Here is a 21,032-nt window from a genome sequence, read left to right on the forward strand (position 1 = left end):
ATCAAAATTGCTAAGCCTTATGGTGAGATTTTTCGAGTTTTCGTTTTCCATTTGATGGATTGATGCTCCCGAGTCAACATAAAAATGTTATTATCAGAACGAAAAAGTTATACATAAAAGGAATCGTGCAAGCCCAAGAGCAATTTCAACCTTGGGGAAATAATTGCCCAGGTGATTGGGCAATAGGCAATTATTGTTTTAGTGAATAGTAATGGCCCAAGCATATTTTAACACCGTAAATAAATTGTTCAGGCAATAAAAACCTCTTTTTCTCTCCTCTTCCTCTTTGTTCACTGTCCCCTCTCCCTCTGTCTACGCCTCCAATCTTCGGAAGCAGCTCACCCAGCACCCTCGGAAACCCATCTTCGCCCCCGCCGCCTCCCTCAACCACCGTCTCCTGCTACTGCACCCTCGCAAACTCATTTTTTAACACCTGCAAAAAAATTTGGGCATGCCCGACTTTAGCATATGACGTTAAATGACTCGGGTGCTGGGTTGGGTGCAAATTACCTGACTGCTTCGTCTGGCAGGCTTGTGCCCACGGTTTTTCCGACTTTTTCAATGGTCTGGAGCTTTTTTTTTTTTTTTTTTTTTTTGAGAAAACTAACAAAAAGTTAAAAAAAAACTTTAGTTTTAATAAAAAATGACAAATAAAGATGTGTCTGTGTGTGAGAGAGATCAAACAAATATGTGATGTTCCATCTTCTGCTTATAAAAACACGAAATTTAAACAAAGGTGTGCAGGACGTTCAACTTTCGAATATATAAAGAAACGCGAAAGTGAAAGCTACACATATAAAAATTAATCCCTCCTTCTCAAAAGATTTATTTTGCAAAAATAAATAATATGTTACTTGAGACAACGAAACCATATAGTTGGACTGCATTATTAAACTGGACATGTGGCACTCTTTCTTAAGACTCAGATCTCCACATTTGTTATATGACTATGATAACATGGTATTCATAATATGTGTAATTATGTGTAAAGATACACTATAATATTGGTGTATTAATATACATATATATATATATATGATTGTAGTGAAATATATTAATTAATAAATAAAGAAAACAATATAATTAATTAATTAATTATTAATGATATGAATAGTTGTATTTTAACGTGAAAAGTTGTAACTTCCCTAAAGAATACAACTCTTCCAGAAAAGTTATTTTTATCTCTATATATTTATCAAATCTTTTTTGTCAGATTCATTCAATACCATTTTTCTCCTTCACAAGGGATATCGGTTTCATACCCTATTTCCATCATGTTTCTTCAGAGGCAGCAGATCATATCTCCAGTTTATTTTATATGGAACCCTAGCTGTTGTTCTTATGTTTGACCGACACCCTTGGCCAATAGTGCTTCAAAGTTAACGTTTGATATGAATACTCTCAACTTAACTACAAACATATTTGGTCTTATTAATACAATAAGTATTAACGTAAGAATATTGCTTAACTCCTTACAGTTATGTCGTTAGTCATCTTTATCTTTAAATGACAATCTAACACGTATTTTGAAATGATTTTTTTTTTTTTTTTTTTTTTTAAGTTTAAACACAAAAAGAAAGATTTCTATAGACCCGTCAAGTGGTAGTCGATCTTACACATAATGCAATTACGTATTTCTCCTAACTGAATTAAACAATCAAACGCATGGAACCATGCAGACTGGACACGAAATAGGTCTTCTAAAGAACAAAGGTCTTTCTTGAATAAGCCAATTCATTTGAGACCCTCATGGATCCACTATTTTTCTTATTCAAAGATCAGCCTGCGTTTCCATATTGAGAATTCTTTACAAATGAAGAGATGTCAAACGGTTTTCTTACTTCCCAAACGGATATCCCTACATTTATGTATAAACGCTAAGAGAATCAAACAATCAAACACATGATTACATAACAATCATGTTACTATCAGACTAACAGTTAAATCGAACATGACCCCCATATGAACAGTAGGTTTCTAGGATCCCATAAAGTACTAATTAAGTACATAAACAACAACATGTTAAGCTTGGAAACGTTAAAGTTAATTTGAAAAGGACAATCACAACCCTTGGAGAGGTTAGGTCATCTCAATATATATAATACACCTACTAGTTCAATTATATGCATAGAAATAGAAATAACATATATATAAGGTGGATCTGTAGCACCACTTTTTACATACGTTTTTGTGGACTCGTTCTGTAGTGTATTTCAAAGACTAGAACTGTTTATCTTTTAAAACATCATTCATAGATCATTCTTACAAGAAACTAGAAAATCCAAAACCATCAAGATATTCATTTATAGTGAAGAAAATGGACAAATATGGTTCTACAAAGAAACCCTAAATCCTTAATCTAATGGTTATGTAGTTTTAGATTTTGATATTTTTTGTAGAAAGATCTTTAAAGGAAAACCTAAAAATAGACATTTTAGATCATGGAAACGCATTACACAATAAGCCCCACGAAAACATGAGTTCAGAATTATTTTAAAAAAATAATCCCACGAATTCGACCCCATAGATGATAGTGGCATAGTGGGGTGCCCTAAGCAGCAGGGTAGTTTGTGACTTGTAGTGTAGAATGAGGTTAACAACTTAAGATATAGTGGGAGCAGACCTAAAAAGAACCTTAATAAACGATAAATGTGATTCGCATCCACTCCACTGCATGCATGCCACTAGGCACACCCGATAATATTCCTTCCTAAAGTAACTTTCCCCCTTGTCTATGGGCTTTCATTTCTTTATCTAGCTTTTCAACAATATTCCTCGCCAAATGCATGTTAACAAAATCAAATAACAAAACCAAAACCACCCATAGAAAAAGCCAATCCATATATATATATATATATATATATATATATATATGTATATGTATACATATATGTATATGTATATGTATCATTGTGTGTTTCTACTTTGTCATTCAAGCCTTGTGGATCATATGACCGTGAAGCAGTGTATTTTAAAAGGCCTCGTTTAGATGTTAGACGGCTGATTATTGTCATGATTAATTCTAAGTGTTTAAAATAAAAAAAAAACAAAAAGATGCTTAGACCTGACTAGGCTCATGCTTAGGTTGCAACTCTCACTTAGGTGTAAAATAGATGACTTTAATTTTTTCAATAAATTATAAGAGACTTGTTAGATACTTGGATGAACACTCATTATATGCTTGTTCTCCATATTTTTAATATGTTCTACTACTTTATATGTCATTCTATTTTACAATTTATGTATCCAAATACAATTATGTATTTTCTTGAAGTATAAGTAGATATTTATTTATATGTGATATAATAAATTTAACTACAATTAAAAAAACCATCTAGGCTCCCGCCTAGACGCCTAGGCTAGACACTGCGCCCGACTAGCACCTAGCGCATTTTAAAACCTTACTGTGAAGTGATAGGCAAATGCATACAGAACAAGTGGTGCTCCAGCATGCAGAGAAAAAAAACCCGAAAATATGCAAGAATGATGATTGGAAGTTTTGAACCAAAAATTTCTTAAACTAAAGTTTATAAAACCATGCATGTTTGATCATTTCTCTGTCCTAAAATCTTAAATTGATAAAAAAAAGGAGCCAATAATGTATACCAAGTTAACACCTGTCAGATGATTGTTAACCATGCATGTTTGATAATTTCTCTATCCTAAAATCTTAAACTGATAAAAAAAGGGAGCCAATAATGTATACCAAGTTAACACTTATCAGATGATTGTTAATTGGAAATACTAATCAATCATCACCAATCTATTAATGATATTTATACAGTTGGTTTAATTTGATGGCACAAATGGAGTTGGACATGTGAGAACAAATCTTTCAATATATTTAAAGACATTTAAAGGGTATGAGAAGAACAACATTAACACGTGTTCGTGCCTGCATACATTAACTTTAGGTATGAAGGAGTCCAATTGAGGGGACCATTGTGTCTTTTTACCTTTTTTTTTTTCTTTTATAAATTCTTTGTTCTTTTCTTTTTTGGTGGCCAAGAATTGTAAAAGAACAAACGTCAACAACAAAATATTTGCTTTTAAATAATACTTGGCTACTCAAAGAATAATTATGAGTTCATACTTAAAATTGTTCATTGCTAATTAATAAAATATCGTGTTTATAATCAAAATTGTTCATATTATAAATAACTTTATAAAGATCGGTTCTGCAAAAAATCAATTAAAACTAAAATCGTTTTGTCATGGAACTATATAAAAATAGATGAACGTAATTAGTAGAAAGCATTAAGAATTGTCTATGTAACAATAAATTGACCAAACGGTGTTAGTTTTAATTTATTTTTTGTAGAGATGATCTTTACAGAATGATTCCTAATATGAAACAATTCTGATCATAAGTAAAAAGCTTTTTTATTCGAACACGAAAAATTTGTAAGAATTTATACTCATCTATAAGTAGTCAATCATTGTTCTTTGCTTTTTGTTTAAGACGTAAAACTTGACTAATCTATATAATATAAAAATATAATTCAAGAATTCTCCAACTCGTGAATCCCTTAGTCCAACACAAAATTAAAATTTCGGTAATAATACTAAATGCCCGGTCTAACTGAATTTTTTACTAATCCAACGCAAAATAATAAATTTGACATAATATAAGGTTAAAATGCCCCGTCTGGCTAAATTTTTTACAAATTTTATATCTGCGATCCATTTTTTGTCAGTTCTTGTATTTCACCATATATATGTAACCACGTATCAAATATTTGTTCAATTTTGTTTGTTATTTTCTGTTTTTTATTAGGTTTGATTGCTAAAAATAAAAATATATGAGTTTGAAAAGAAAAAGAATGTGTAATATCATGTTTTTTCAAGCTTATTTTTAGCTATGTCCTCTAAACTTGATTTTAATCTCACTTTATCCCTTTTAACTTAAAAGTTGTCACTTTATTTTTCGAAACTCAACATTCGTTTCACTTTTGCCGCTTGGAACTCAATTTTGATGCCAGTTTGCCCCCCTGAAATTTGAAAGTCATCTCTATAAAACTCAAAATTCACTCCACATTGCCTTAGATCTGTTAGTTTCTTATGTGGGTTTAAATTGGGGAGCCAGGCTAATCAATTTCTTTTTTATCTCTTCAATTTCTTTTAAACTTAGTATTATCTGATTGTTTAATGTTGATGCATAATGAAAATTTATAATCAAACTATTGCACATGATCTTATTGAATATTGGGTCTCATATATGTATTAGGAGGCGACCTATCAATTTTAAGGAGAAAAAAGAGTCCACAAATTAAAGTGGAACAAATTTTGATTTTCAGGAAGTAAAGTAATTACTTTTAAATTACAGAAGACAAAGTAAAATTAAAATAGAATTCCAAATGGCGTAGCTAAAAATAAGCCTTTTTCATCATATTTCTTTTTATGTTTTTAATTCTTTTTTCCTGAGTTTTATAGATGTCTTTGTCAATTTGGATAAAATGCATTCTCATCCACATATCAAATATCTATATTTCCCTACACATACCATGAGTTCGATGGCTGTCGCTGCAGGATCTAAACGATTGCAGTATCATATGTAATTGTTACTAGACGGAATAAAAAACATTATATATGTAACCAATTTTGTTCAATCCATAACAACGTTGATTAGGCATTCTTTTCTCATTTTTGTTTTTACCAACAATCACCATAACAACGTTGTTTTAAGGTTCACAATTGTATTCAAAATTGTTTTAATCGCAAAACTAGTTTACCTTATTAGCATTTTAGAAATAATATAAATAGAAATATTATAGGTGTTCTCCATTTGAAACATAGACAAATAATTTTTGCCAAAAAATTATGAAAAACAATATATCTATTTTTGACACATCCCGGCCCGGGGCGAATCACTTCCCGGGCCCGCTCCACTACCGTAGCACGATATTGTTCGTTTTGGGCTTACCATTCCCTCACGGTTTTGTTTTTGGGAACTCACGAGCAACTTCCCAGTGGGTCACCCATCATGGGATTGCTCTGGCCCCCTTCTCGCTTAACTTCAGAGTTCCTACGGAGCCCGAAGCCAGTGAGCTCCCAAAAGGCCTCGTGCTAGGTAGAGATGGGAATATACATTTAAGGATCACTCCCCTGGGCGATGTGGGATGTCACAATCCACCCCCCTTAGGGGCCCGACGTCCTCGTCGGCACATTTCCGGCCAGGGATTGGCTCTGATACCAATTGACACATCCCGGCCCGGGGCGAATCACTTCCCGGGCCCGCTCCACTACCGTAGCACGATATTGTCCGTTTTGGGCTTACCATTCCCTCACGGTTTTGTTTTTGGGAACTCACGAGCAACTTCCCAGTGGGTCACCCATCATGGGATTGCTCTGGCCCCCTTCTCGCTTAACTTCAGAGTTCCTACGGAGCTCGAAGCCAGTGAGCTCCCAAAAGGCCTCGTGCTAGGTAGAGATGGGAATATACATTTAAGGATCACTCCCCTGGGCGATGTGGGATGTCACAATTTTTCTCTTTTCATAGGAAAATAAATTACCTAATAGAAATACTGTAAGAAAAATTTCAACTATTTATATGTTGTACCATCTTTAAAGGAGATGTCAAAAATGCCACATAGACACATAACAGTAACAAATGATGTACCATTTACTCCAACCGAGATGTCAAAGATGACATGGAAAAGAAGACTAAGCTAACATGGACAAAGAGATGTCAAATTTGAAGCTGTCTTCAAATTTGATTTTTGTTATTTCCAAAGGCATTCCACTTGCCTTACCTTAAATATTAGCATATTTAAGTATTATTTTATTATTTTTAAACCAACAACAACTCAAATTTTATTATTTTTGTTTAAAAAAATATAAATGAAGCAATAAATTTTGGCATGCCAGGTGGAAGGAAGATATGGACAATATGCCAAATTGGCAAGTTAGCCATCAAAATTAAATTTGATGTTTTGAATTTGACGTCTCCATTCTCCAAAGGTGAAGTCAAATCCTAGGTAGAGATATAAATATGCATATTTGACATATAAAATCCTTCCGATCGAATTGTTATTTGCTGATTAGATTTGAAGCCTTTGTATTTAGGAGTAAATTTGACATTATGTCAAATTTATTTTTTATTAGTTCAATGGTTGGGTCCCTTATTCCACTAACATTTCAACTAATAAAATTTTGTTTCTACAATTTTTTTTTAATAAATACAACTATTTAAAGGTCTAAATTAATAGAAAAAAAATATTTGATAACTCGGTTGGAGAAACATAAATTTGACATAAGACTTCAGGTTGCCACATCAACCATCACTTGTAATTTGACTCTAATAATTTGACATTTACATTCGATATGGTCTTAGAATATAAATGTACAAAAATATTTACCTACACCATATTGGATATAGGTGTGATATTGTAAAGAAAAGATGTATATGATTATTTTGAATATAGCACATTTATTTACCTACTATTATATTATAGGTAAATTACGAACAAAATATGAGAGTATTATTTGTATATATTGTTGGTAAATATTGAAATATTATTTGTATAGGTAAATTAATATGCACGTTTTACAAATATATGTTGTGCAAGATAATTTACCTTAACAAATAATGTCAATATAATACATGACAATGCGTTAGATTGTTGGAAAAATAAAAAACAATACTAAAAAAAATGTTGTCACTTAGCACTATGATCTGATAGTATTCATTTTCACTTGTGAGTGAGAGGTTTTTGGTTTGAATCTCGTAGATGACAAATTCGATACCAAATTATGTGACTTAGATGAGCTCTCCCTTATTTTATTGTAAAATATATCGTTATACTAAAAAAAAAACGTTACAAGAGTTAATCAAACTTCAATGCACAAAGAAGCTAAAATTCAATTGTGGTGAGAAATGATGAAAATGTGAAGAGGCATAAGTTGTAAATAATTTATAATTAATCGATTATTTATATTTTTACGTGGCATTTTATTTTCAGATTTTGAGTTTTTGATAGACGTTTAAATTAAAAGTGACGTTACGTTTAAAATTCGATTTGGATAAATTGGATTGGCGAAAATAAAGGTTGAATGAAGTCCCATCAGAAGCTGATGTGGTGCAGCACATTGCCACATCATATCCTTTTGTCCTCTTTTGGTCATGATAGAAATATAATTGGACGCCGTGACGTGCTACGGTATAGTACGGACCGTACCCTTCCTTTTGAGAAGGAGACAGCCGTCGCGTGGGTGCCCATTTATTGCGTTTTGCTGTTTAGATTTTTGGCCAAACGAGCACGTGTCATGTCGGCGCGGGCCTCACCTCTGTCAGCCGCGCATTGCAACCATTAGGGCTACGGTGGACCATGCTTCGCATGCATACGTGGTCCAAAGGCCCCAGTTGTAAACCCTAATAATAATTGTATTCGACCCAAAAACAAAACCTAATATTTCACAAAAAAGAAAAAAAAAAAAAAAAAAAAACAAACAAACAAACAATCGCTAATAATATTTGTCTAGTTTTGTTTTTTTTGTTTTTTTTAATTTAAAAAAATATATGGTAAGAGTAGCATTTTTATTGAAGAAGTGATTGGAAGGAAAGAGAGAATTATTTGGGATGACTAGGCACTCTCGCTATAAGGATTCCCTTTTTTAGGGGGTGAGGATGGATTAAACCTTACAATTGATTAGCAATAATTTGATTCAAATTTGCCTTTAGTGAGAATTGAATCTAAGACCTCTCACTTACAAGTGAAAAAGAATACCATTAGACCGTAGTATTAAGTTGTTTTTCTAGGAAAGACTTAAGCACACATTTCAAACGTGGCGATAGTCTCTCGAACTGATATATATCACAACGTCGTGTTTTTGAACATTTTCATATGACACTACACAATTGGTTTATGAAGCCACAATGGCATCTTGAGGAGCACACACGTATGTTTCTCTTCTAGTCGGTGATTCATTATTTTCTTAAATTCTGTGTTCAGAGCTTAAAATTATAAGAGATATGTTCAGAGCTTAAAATTATAAATGATACTAATTTATACTAAGGAGGATGATAAAGGTATGAACTCCCATCGCAATAGATTAAACAGGAATGCCTCAACTACAAAGACTATTTACCACTTGTGTAGCATTGCTTCTTTAATTTGTAAAGTTAATCTTAGAAAAGAATCATTGAGGTACCTGAAAGGAACAAGATTAGAGCAGAATAACCTAATTATTTTGGCTTTAATCTATAACTTTTCCTTAAATCTGTCCAAATGCAAATGGAATTGTACGTAAAGATATCAACAAATTCAATCAAAGATCCAAAACCCTAATAATCCATAATAAATAAGCTTTTACTTTTCCCTTGCCCCCATCTTGTTATTGTCATGGGCCAACAAGGCCTATCCAATCACGTGGACATGTATGGCTGATTCTCATGCAGAGCAAACAAATGCCATTGGCGGAGATCTTGTCAAATTTACAAGTTTTGTGACAAATTGCTTACTTTCCCTAATCAATTGTGTTTAATTAATCGTCCGAATCTTTAAGTTAATCTTGAGATCTTCCTTTCTTAACGATGATTTGTTGGTGCTAACCACTTCTTCCTCGTATTAATATGTCAAAATCGTGAAACAAAAGGGTATGGTTGTAGCAAATTATAATTAATCTTCTTTGGTTCCAATACAAAAGAAAGTATCATACTCCACTCGTCTCTCCTTGTGACCAACCAACTCCCCGCCAGAAAAAGAAGCAAGAAAAGTAATTGGAAAAAGGAAAAAATGGAAAAAGTAGTAGTGAAAAAAATAGTGAATTAAAGGAAGAATCTTATCCGTGTTTTGGTTTTTTTAGCTAAAATGATTATTGAAATTGGCATAACTTTTCATTTTAATCATTGAGATTTAAAATCGATATAAGTTGTCCTTGATATTGTCCACGTACTGTCAATCATTTTGGTCATTCTGTGAAAAATCTCGGTTAAATTGAGGGTATCTTTGTCAAATTAACCTCTCCACTTGAATTAGTGGTTTTCACAAAATGACTAAAATGATTGATGGTGGACAATTTCAAGAGCCACTTTTATCGATTTTAAATCTCAAATACCAAAGTGAAAAGTTATGACAATCTTAGGAACCATTTTAGCTAAAAATCCTTTCTGTTTTTTAAGTATTCTTCTTGTTACATTGTTTTCATCTCGAATATAAGAGTAAAGCTAACGTTGAATATCTATTTGAGCTCATGCATGAATAAACTCAATTATATGTTGCTTTCTACTCGGTTTAGTCACGATTCAAATGGATGCATTAAGACGGTCGTTGTTACATATCTTCATCAAATAATGATCATGCTTATAAATTATATTGCATGCATACTTAATGTATTAATCATAATTATTCATTATATGTAGTGGCGGAGCTAGAATTTTGTGACAATAGGGGTCATAATTTTAGACAAAAAAAAAAAAAACTTTATTGGATCATTTCGTCGAGCTTCTGGTGAGTACCTGCCGGTGTGCTGCATTATGGCGATTTTTGCCGAGGCCTATCGAATGAAGATTTTTATTTAACACAAGAAATAGGAGAAGAAAGACAAAGGAAAGAAGGAAAGAATGAAATCTACAAATTACTATCTATGGGGTTGCACAAAAGAAACAACAGTTTATAATTCAGTGTTTTTGACTCATTCTTTCATTTTGCCGTAATTTTGTATGGAGGTCATACACAAATATACATATAAACATACATCGAGCTTATGAAGCTATTGAGGCCATGAGCAGCCAATGACCCCCTATTGGCCATGCCATTACATGTCAATTTCTCACATGTGATAATAGCTCAATACCAGCTAGTTAGTATCCAAATATATAATGTTTATGTATCTTTCTTACTTCTTTTTGTCTTTTTATGTACTGCGTTTTGATTTACTAATCATTTTATCAATTAAATAAAACTAAATGGGAGCTATTATTAAAACTCTAAAATTAGCATTTGCAATCACTCATGCTTATTTTTGTTTTTGTATATGTTTTTATAAGGGAGGAGTGCTTAATGAACTTCTTTGAGTGCTAATCCTCACTAATTAAACCAATTACTAAAGATTTGAGAAATCAGCCAAGTCAATTTTAATATGTATAAGTTAGTAACCTAAACCCTTGAGGTTGGTATATATGTGTGAAGGGGCCGGTAATTTCCTACCTAAAATGGGTGCCAAATTGTGTGACATCCTTAATTTTTATTATTATAAAACTTAAAAGTCAATAATTTTTAGGTTACAGTAGCTGCAGCTGCTCTACAAAATTTTGTACTAATTTATTTACAGAAAAAAGTTTACTGTTAACCTACTTGTTTGCTCCAAATATCCACCATTGTAAATGAATTGAGAGTAATTACTAATTATCAACAGGCGAAATTATACATGAAGTCAAATGTAAGACTAAATTTTAAAATGAATCTTGCAAAATTAGTTTTTACGGGAATTTTGAAACTGATCTTGCAGAAGTACAATTTTTTTTGTAGAAGTGCATAAATTGTAAAACTGATCTTGCAGAAATTAGTTTTTACAAATCTAAAATTTGTTTGAAGTTTTTATGGATGGTGTAGTTTTGGACAAGTTTATTAAGGGAAATGGCTGAAATTTTAACATTTTGGTTTGCATGTTTTGGGGTTAGGTTTGTTGAGGTTTGAACTCGTCTCTCCTTAACATGGCTCAAAACTAGTGAAATTCTATGAAATATATTTTGTGTTTTTGTCTTGTAAGTAAAGCTCCCTTATCAACACGAGAATAAGTTGATAGAAACTAAAATGGAAGTGAGTAACATGTTTTGGTACAAGCTAGTGTCAGTTTACGCTAAATTCGTCTAAATTAATAAGGAAGAAGATTTAAACTATGGTGTAGAGTGCAGATTGCAAAAAAGAGAACACATTACTTTAACCAATTTGATTAAACTGTTTGCTGGTGTGAGATTGAGTAATATGTTGGCAAAAAAGAACGTGGATAAAATTAGGGTTTGCATATTTTAAAATTTACAAATTACAAGATAGAAGTATGATTAGGAAAAAGTTGAGGAGCAACAAAGAATTAAGCATATAGAAGTATAATACTAAAAGTTTTGAGTCTCGATTTTTATTCAAACTTTGGGCATCCAAAGGGTCATGAGAGTCACTTTACTTTCCATCTTCTCACCTACTTTTGCGTCACCATTCCGTCTTCTTGTCGACTTTTCATTGTTCGTGATTTCTTTGTTTTCTTCTCTTTTTCATTTATTTTTCTCTATATTATTTTCTAACACAAAATTTCGAAGAGTATCTCAATACCCGAAAGATGACTCTTTGAGATATACATGTCAAAGAAACTGTGGTAACACTCTCTTTAGGTATACATGTATTACTAGTGGTAATACCAAACATTTGGATAACACTTCTAGGAAGCAACAAAAACGCCTACAAGCCAATTTTATGTAAATTTTGGATAGATTTGTCCTCACCGTTTATCAATGAACCTACATTTAATAATCAAATTCTTACCTTAATGTCATCTTTATCTTATGCTCTATTTTGATAAAACCCTAGAATACTGTAACATAAGAAAAACAAGCTCTGGGGATGACTGAATGATGATTCTAAAGTTTACTACCCATCAATTATCAATAAACATACATATAATAATCAAATCCTTACCATCACACAATCTTTATCTTACGCTCTGATAAAATCCTAAGACACTATCATATAAGTAAAACAAACTCTTTTTAATGACTGAATTATGAGTTTGAAAATTTGGACTGAAAACACTTACCACCCCCATATAAAAGCACTCTTTATTTTTTTGAACCACCACGTTTCTGGTAAAATAAAATCTATTGAACCAGATAATTCCTTTCATCAAATCTGTCACGATCATTCGCTTCACCCTTTGATTCGACAGAGCAAATGCAACGAAACTTTCCTATGCCGTTGCCATTCTCTTCTCTTTCGACATTACATTTTTATTTTTTTATTTTTTTAGTTGGGTATAAGATAAAATTAAATATTGAATTTGCAAGAATTATTTAGGTAGTAAATTTGGATTTAAAGAGATATTGATAATTTAATTAAAAAAATATATAGGTTAGATAATAAGTTAAGTGTAAAATAAATTGTATAGATTCAAATAGAAACTTTCTTTTATCCTTCTATCTTTCGTATAGTTTAAAGATTTCCTAAATGGTTAGATACGTATAATACACATCCAATAGATAATTAAACCACATAGTATCCGCCAGTGAGGGTTTACTCAGTTGGTAATGTCTCTGTTTTGTGTGTCGTTCTACTAAGATTCAAGTCTTGCTTTCAACAATCTTTGTTGATACGTGATTTATAAATTACTACGTAAATTAATACTAATGACAACTAGCAATTAGAAAGCACGTGTAAAATTTTTTAACTCAAAATTATGAGTATGCCGTGATGCTAGAGTCAGAGCAGCCACCCTCCCCTAAACTTTTCAACAACGAAAAAACCCGCATTGTATCTATTCCATTTTACTCACCGGCGAGTCAGCGAATCAAAAGGTCAAATTTACTTTTTTAACACTTTTCCACTGCTTGAACACAAGTTAATTTTGGTATGGCTTTTTAGGTAAAAATTGTCTTTGAGATTTGCATAACACATAATTTTGATCTATGAGATTGGAAATCAATAGAAGTGGTCCATGAGATTGTTCACCATCCATTATTTTGGTAATTCCATTTAAAAACTCCGTTAAGTGGTCCCTGAGCTTTTTAACGGAATGACCAAAATGATGGATGGTGAATAATCAGGGACCAAAATTATGTGTTATGTAAATCTCAAGGACCATTTTGGCTAAAAATACCCTCAACTTAACAGAGTTTTTTAACGGGATGACTAAAATAATAGATGCTGTAGTATAAAGTGACTTTTAAACTCGTTAGGTTCTTTTGATTCTTTTATGAGATAAAACTCTTAAGAGTGAAAAATTAAAAACAAGGAAATTAAAAAATAACATGGTGGGCCTCCCATCTTTGTGCACTAGTGCATGTGGAATTCATTATTCAAATTATTCAATGGCTTTGGACTTTGGTGGGTAGCCTCATCTATAAATTTTTATTTTATGAAGATAGAAATAAAATATTTCTCACCATTATTTAAAGTTGCAATGTCTTTTTTAACGAAGATGTACAAGATTTTAGCATTTGAAGTTGAAAAGCATGATGTGAGTTGAAATTCTCAAAAAGATTTTTTTGATCATGATGTCAGTTAGCAGACTCTATTTCTTTATATGAATTTTTTTTAAACAAAAATTGTGTGGCGTTAGACTGTATGGTTATATATTGTGTTTGAGAAGAGGTTTTTTAATGTGTCTAAAATACGGATGATACATCATATGTTACTATATAAATAGAAAATTTTTTTTATTTCAAATATCCTTCAACTTATATAATAACGCATGAGGTATGTACTCGGAACGGCACATCGAACAATCTCTTGCGTTTGAGAGTCTTTTAATTTTAATTGTTTTTTTTTTTTGGTTTAAGAGAGTGTAGGTTTTAGGTAAAAGAAAAGGATTTTTCAGGGGCTTTAAACGTTTTTAACGTAATAAAGAGAAAGTAGAAAAGGGTATGACTGTTACTGAAAGCCACTCTTACACCCTCTATTTTAGCGGTTCATGTTCTTAGTCCCTGCCTGCGTGTTTGGTGGCCAGAGGGAGGGTCCTTCTCATTTGCGGTTTCCCTACCATAATTCTAATCCACACCAAGTTCTTGCAACTGGGTATTTGCTTAATTTTTCTGAACTTTTTCCACCTTTCAAGATTCATTTCACTCTTTTGAGGCCAATAAAGCTCATATTTTTTCTGAGGCAGGAGAAAAACGGTTGCTTTTTACTTGTGGGTTTTCAATGTTGTCTGATCTCTGAGTGTTTTTGCAGATATATAAGGTAAAAAGTGAGGCAGTTTTGGAGAGGAAGGGAAAGATGGGGGAGAAGCCTGAAGTATTGGATGCTGTGTTGAAGGAAACTGTGGATTTGGTAAGTAGATCTAAAGGGATTTGAAGCCTTTTATTGGTTTATTCATCTGGTTTTTTGGTTTTGTTTACTGGGTTTTTAACTTTCTTATGAACTTTGTGAGTGCAGGAAAATATACCCATTGAAGAGGTGTTTGAGAATCTGAGATGTAGCAAAGAGGGTCTCAGCAGTGAGGCTGCTGAGGAAAGACTCACCATTTTTGGGCACAACAAGCTTGAAGAAAAGCAGGTTAAATTTTCATGCTTGCTGCCTTTTTTTTTCCTTTTTTTTTTTGTATTTTGAAGCTTACCCTTTTGTGCTCACAATTCCATGTTCTGGGTTTGTTTCAAACTTTCAGGAGAGTAAATTTTTGAAGTTTTTGGGGTTTATGTGGAATCCTCTCTCATGGGTTATGGAAGCTGCTGCTATAATGGCCATTGCTCTTGCAAATGGAGGGGTAAGCGCTTGGCTCTTTTGGTTGCTGTTATTTCTTTGAGACTGCTTGTGCTTTTGTGTCTATCATTTTGTTGATTTGTACCATGATTATCTGTATGCAGGGTAAGCCACCGGATTGGCAAGATTTTGTGGGTATTATTACTCTGCTTGTCATCAATTCAACCATCAGTTTCATTGAGGAAAACAATGCTGGTAATGCTGCAGCAGCACTCATGGCTCGTCTAGCTCCAAAAGCTAAGGTATCGGATTGGAAACTTGTTGTCTTTAGTTTTTATAGAGTGCTGGTAGGAGTCAAATACTGGATGCAGTCGAATCATATGTGATTTTGTGCGCACAAGTAGTAGTTTTATGTTGTGGTATTTTTTAAAATTTTGAATTTCTTTGCTTGTGTCGTTGCTGACAAGAAGTAATGTTTGAAAGGTCCTTCGAGATGGAAGGTGGAACGAGCAAGATGCTGCTGTTCTTGTACCTGGTGACATAATCAGTATTAAGCTAGGTGATATTGTTCCAGCTGATGCTCGTCTACTTGAAGGGGATCCTTTGAAAATTGACCAGGTTGATATGCAATTATAACTGTCTTGTTTATCATGTTGAAGTTGACAATAATATGTAATGGCGAGTCTTGGAAAATTTTGGGCTTGCAGTCTGCACTTACAGGTGAATCCCTTCCCGTGACGAAAAGCCCTGGGGATGGTGTGTATTCTGGTTCTACTTGCAAACAAGGAGAGATTGATGCAGTGGTCATTGCCACCGGTGTCCATACCTTCTTTGGGAAAGCTGCTCACCTTGTTGATAGCACGAATCAAGTGGGCCACTTCCAAAAGGCAGGGAAACAAGTTTTTTATTTATTTATTTTTATTTTTTGCTTTCTGTTAGTTTGTGCTTTGTGGGCTGTGACTTTATTGATTCTAATTTGTTTCATTGTTTAGGTCTTGACTGCAATTGGGAATTTCTGCATATGTTCGATTGCTGTGGGGATGGTAATCGAGATAATTGTCATGTACCCGATACAAGACCGACAATACCGTCCTGGAATTGATAACCTTCTTGTGCTTCTCATTGGTGGAATTCCAATTGCAATGCCCACTGTTTTGTCTGTGACAATGGCTATTGGGTCTCATAGATTAGCACAGCAGGTTGGTTTGATTCCTTGTAATGCTACAGCACTATGCGGTATAAGGTGTTTTGAAACATGATTAATTGAGTTAATAATGGATGCAGGGAGCTATTACAAAGAGAATGACAGCAATTGAAGAGATGGCGGGCATGGATGTCCTTTGCAGTGACAAGACCGGAACTCTGACATTGAATAAGCTTACTGTTGACAAAAATCTTATTGAGGTTGTTTAAGAGATATGTTGCTTCTTTGTTATAGAATTTTTTTTCTTTTCTTTATGGAAAAAAATCCTTGTTTACATGCGTGATTGACTTTTAAACTTGTAGGTTTTTGCAAAAGGAGTGGATCCGGATACTGTTGTGTTGATGGCAGCTCGAGCCTCCAGACTGGAGAATCAAGATGCAATAGATACTGCTATAGTTGGGATGCTTGCTGATCCAAAGGAGGTGATTACATCTTTATATTGGATTGTGCCTCCAAACATAGCTGTGAAGTTTGAGTAGTTTTTGAAAAATATTTGCTATACATGCGATATTTTTTTTTTTTTTAAAAGATCCCATTTCTTTTGATTTTTGTGAAAAGGCACGTGCTGGCATTCAAGAAATACACTTCCTTCCTTTCAATCCTACTGATAAACGAACTGCATTAACTTATCTTGACCGTGATGGTAAAATGCATAGAGTTAGCAAAGGTGCACCAGAGCAGGTAAATTGCCTTCCACTTTATGTCATTGTTCCCCCTCTGTTTTCAATATTAAAGACTAATTCTTAGCTGCATTGTTTTTAGATTTTAAATCTTGCGCACAATAAGTCAGACATCGAGCGCAGAGTTCATGCTGTTATTGATAAGTTTGCTGAGCGAGGTTTACGATCTCTTGCTGTAGCATACCAGGTAACTGAATCTCTAATTTTATCTGGGCTCCTGTAGTAGTTTAGAAGTTTATTCTTTATTTAAAGTCATTTCATTTGTTTTAATGCAGGAAGTTCCAGAAGGAAGGAAAGAAAGTGCTGGAGCCCCGTGGCAATTTGTTGGTGTAATGCCACTGTTTGACCCACCTAGGCATGACAGTGCAGAGACAATAAGGAGGGCATTAAATCTTGGAGTGAATGTGAAGATGATTACCGGTATGTTGCTTTATAGTAGGTTAAATTAGTACTGTTTCTGCTTGTTGGATATCTAAAGAAGCATTAATAATTCTTTGCTGAATCTATAACAAATCACGAGTAATCCAAGTGGGTGTTTTCAGTTAACATACTTTTGTCAATATATCTTTATGTTCTGCGTAATGTTGGACCATCCTTGGGGTGATATGTCAGTAATCCTTGGGGTGATTACTGATGAAGCTAGTGTATTAATATGTTAATGTGTTTGTAACTTTGTATTGTTTTAAGAGACAAAGAGGGATGTGTTTGACCTTTAATAAATAAATGTCATGTAACTTGGTGTTGAAAGAAATGGGTAGAAGTTTGTTGTGTTATTTTTTCATAATATTGTTATTAATCGGAGTCTATAATACTGCAAGCACATAATTAGTTGTGTTTCCTGCCACCCAACCTCCAAGTTCAGTACAAAAAGTGATGATATTTAGTTCTTTGTTTTTGTTGCCGTCTTGCTCAACGATGTATTTTGTCAGGGGATCAACTGGCAATTGGAAAGGAAACTGGACGTCGCTTGGGGATGGGAACCAATATGTACCCTTCATCTGCTTTGCTAGGACAGGACAAGGATGAGTCAATTGTTGCTTTACCGATTGACGAGCTGATAGAAAAAGCTGACGGCTTTGCTGGGGTTTTCCCAGGTATGCTTCTTCCCTCTTCATTGTTGGGGAAAGCTCAAGCATGTACCGAAGTATATGCTTGAGAAAAAAAAAGTTTTTAGGTTTTACTCTTGGTTGCTAGACCGTGGTTTCAATTATCCAATTTAGATTGAGCGGATTAATTTTGTATTGGTACAGAGCACAAATACGAGATTGTGAAACGCTTGCAAGCTAGGAAACATATATGTGGAATGACTGGTGATGGAGTCAATGATGCTCCTGCCCTTAAAAAAGCTGATATTGGTATAGCTGTTGCTGATGCAACAGATGCTGCTCGTAGTGCTTCTGATATTGTGCTTACTGAACCTGGCCTTAGTGTCATCATTAGTGCTGTTTTGACCAGTCGGGCAATCTTCCAGAGGATGAAAAATTACACAGTAAGCTTTTGCATCTACAGTGGCATATTATTCTTGTGATTAAGTGTCATTGTCCGCCTTACCAGCGAACTATATAAGTAACAAATTCTTGTTGTTTATGGCTGGCAGATATATGCTGTTTCCATCACAATTCGTATCGTGGTAAGTGGCATCTGTGCATAAAATTTTGAAATAAATTTCTTTTAGAGCGTTCAATAGTATTGCGTTTCTTTTCTGATTCTTTTTTTATGGCAGCTTGGCTTCATGTTGCTGGCTCTCATATGGAAGTTTGACTTTCCACCTTTCATGGTGCTTATTATTGCGATCCTCAATGATGGTTTGTACTTTCTTTTCCCTGTTCACAATCTCTCTCTCTCTCTCTCTCTCTCTCTCTCTCTCTCTCTCTCTCTCTCTGTGTACGCATTTGTGTAATTTTGTTTTAGTAGAGTCATCTGTTTTGTCTCTCATTAGCTCCATCTTTTATTGATGTTTGGTCAATGTTTGCTGAAAACGCGTGCACTTTTCTATAGCCGTAAGTGTATTTTCCACATAATTTACTAACAGAATGACCTTTTAGGTACTATCATGACAATATCAAAGGACAGGGTTAAACCGTCTCCTCTGCCAGATAGCTGGAAGCTGGCCGAGATTTTTGCAACTGGAATAGTGCTTGGAAGTTACTTGGCAATAATGACTGTGATATTCTTTTGGGCAGCATACAAAACAGACTTCTTCCCAGTAAGATTCTCCGTCTTGTTCAATTATAAAATGTTCTGATCATTGCAGATGTATTACTTGCTGTCATAAAATATGCGTTCTTGGAGCTAATTTGCTTATTTTGCGGCTGCTTGTCATCTCTTTGTAACGATTGATTAATATCTAGCCACTGATTGTTTCAGAGAACATTTGGGGTGTCAACCCTTGAGAAAACAGCTAATGATGACTTTCGGAAGCTTGCCTCTGCTATATATCTACAAGTGAGCATTATTAGCCAGGCTCTGATATTTGTTACACGGTCTCGAAGTTGGTCGTTTATTGAGCGTCCTGGACTGTTGCTTGTGGTGGCTTTTATAATAGCTCAGCTGGTTAGCCAATTTTCTCAATCATCCCGTTTTATATTCATTTTGATTGATCTTTAAGGGAAACTGAATTTCTTACCTTCTATTTTGAGCAGATTGCGACCTTGATTGCGGTCTATGCAAACTGGAGTTTTGCTGCCATTGAGGGGATCGGATGGGGTTGGGCCGGGGTGATCTGGCTTTATAATGTAGTCACATATATCCCTCTGGATATCATAAAATTCATGATACGCTACGCTCTGAGTGGGAAGGCTTGGGATCTTCTGATTGAACAGAGGGTACGATTGTTGACACTCTGATTGCTTACCCGGTTTTACTTGATCAGGGAATTTCTTGTTAAGTGTTCACTGAGGGGTTCTTGTTTTTGTTTTTCTAGGTTGCTTTCACAAGGCAAAAGGACTTTGGAAAGGAACAACGAGAGCTTCAATGGGCACACGCACAGAGGACATTGCACGGGTTGCAACCACCGGACACCAAGATGTTTACAGAACGAACACATTTCACAGAACTCAATCAGATCGCCGAAGAAGCCAAAAGAAGAGCTGAGATTGCAAGGTGAGCACCAGTTTTTCTTTTCAGCTTGAGAGTTCAGTTTCTTCGTGTTGTTTGATCTTCTTTACTAATCTCCAACCGCGACTCCATCTTCTTGTAGATTGAGGGAACTCACTACGCTGAAAGGCCACGTAGAATCCGTGGTGAGATTGAAGGGGCTGGACATTGACACGATTCAGCAATCATACACAGTTTAAACCGGATATAATGTATTTACTTGTTATATTCTGTATAAGATGATGAATCCTCTCCCTCCTAGTGTGCTGAGGGTAAAGACGCACTCAGCATGTTGTGAGCGACCTCGTAGTAGACAGTCGTTTTAAATTTGCTACTCTGCTTTTTGGTTTTCGGCGTGTAAAATGAGTGCTTCAATCAGCTGTTGTCTACGTTTTTCTTCCCTCTACCCCTCTTCCTTGTGATTAAGAGTCGACGGAAATAAACTTCTCTCCATTAATCGAAACTGTTCGTTCGATGTATCTGTAGCCCCGCAAGTTGCCATCCTTTGTTTTGTTTTGTTTGATATGATTAAACACAAATCTGAGTCTTGAAATGTGTCAAAAGCTTGTTTACGTACTTGGAATAGGAAAAAAGTCGAGAATAGTAGAGAAAATTATCGACTATCATATCAATTCTTAGTATAATCAATCTAATTCCTAGTTATTCATGTACTAGATGAAAGATTGCACAGTGGAACTCACATGTATT

The 21,032-nt window shown here is 34.2% G+C and overlaps 1 protein-coding gene across 1 annotated transcript; it reads left to right on the top strand.

The window, feature by feature from the left end:
• Positions 1-14,564: 14,564 nt before the first annotated feature.
• Positions 14,565-20,724, top strand: LOC137710403 (ATPase 11, plasma membrane-type). Its single transcript, XM_068449412.1, has 22 exons — positions 14,565-14,720; positions 14,877-14,975; positions 15,081-15,200; positions 15,310-15,408; positions 15,509-15,646; positions 15,828-15,962; positions 16,052-16,231; positions 16,337-16,543; positions 16,629-16,748; positions 16,851-16,970; positions 17,107-17,229; positions 17,311-17,415; positions 17,504-17,648; positions 18,158-18,322; positions 18,479-18,717; positions 18,826-18,858; positions 18,952-19,033; positions 19,274-19,434; positions 19,596-19,781; positions 19,871-20,053; positions 20,152-20,330; positions 20,428-20,724. The coding sequence occupies exons 2-22, from the start codon at positions 14,922-14,924 to the stop codon at positions 20,522-20,524; spliced, it is 2,871 nt and encodes a 956-aa protein (XP_068305513.1). The 5' UTR covers positions 14,565-14,720; positions 14,877-14,921; the 3' UTR covers positions 20,525-20,724.
• Positions 20,725-21,032: the final 308 nt, after the last annotated feature.

The sequence above is a fragment of the Pyrus communis genome, chromosome 12 (assembly GCF_963583255.1).
Source record: "Pyrus communis chromosome 12, drPyrComm1.1, whole genome shotgun sequence".
Taxonomy (NCBI): Eukaryota; Viridiplantae; Streptophyta; class Magnoliopsida; order Rosales; family Rosaceae; genus Pyrus; species Pyrus communis.

Coding starts and splice junctions, on each gene's coding strand:
- LOC137710403 (XM_068449412.1), top strand. CDS start 14,922: ATGGGGGAGAAGCCTGAAGTATTGGATGCTGTGTTGAAGGAAACTGTG. Junction 16,232..16,336: donor AAGTGGGCCACTTCCAAAAG/GCAGGGAAACAA, acceptor TTCATTGTTTAG/GTCTTGACTGCAATTGGGAA. Junction 17,230..17,310: donor GCAAAGGTGCACCAGAGCAG/GTAAATTGCCTT, acceptor CATTGTTTTTAG/ATTTTAAATCTTGCGCACAA.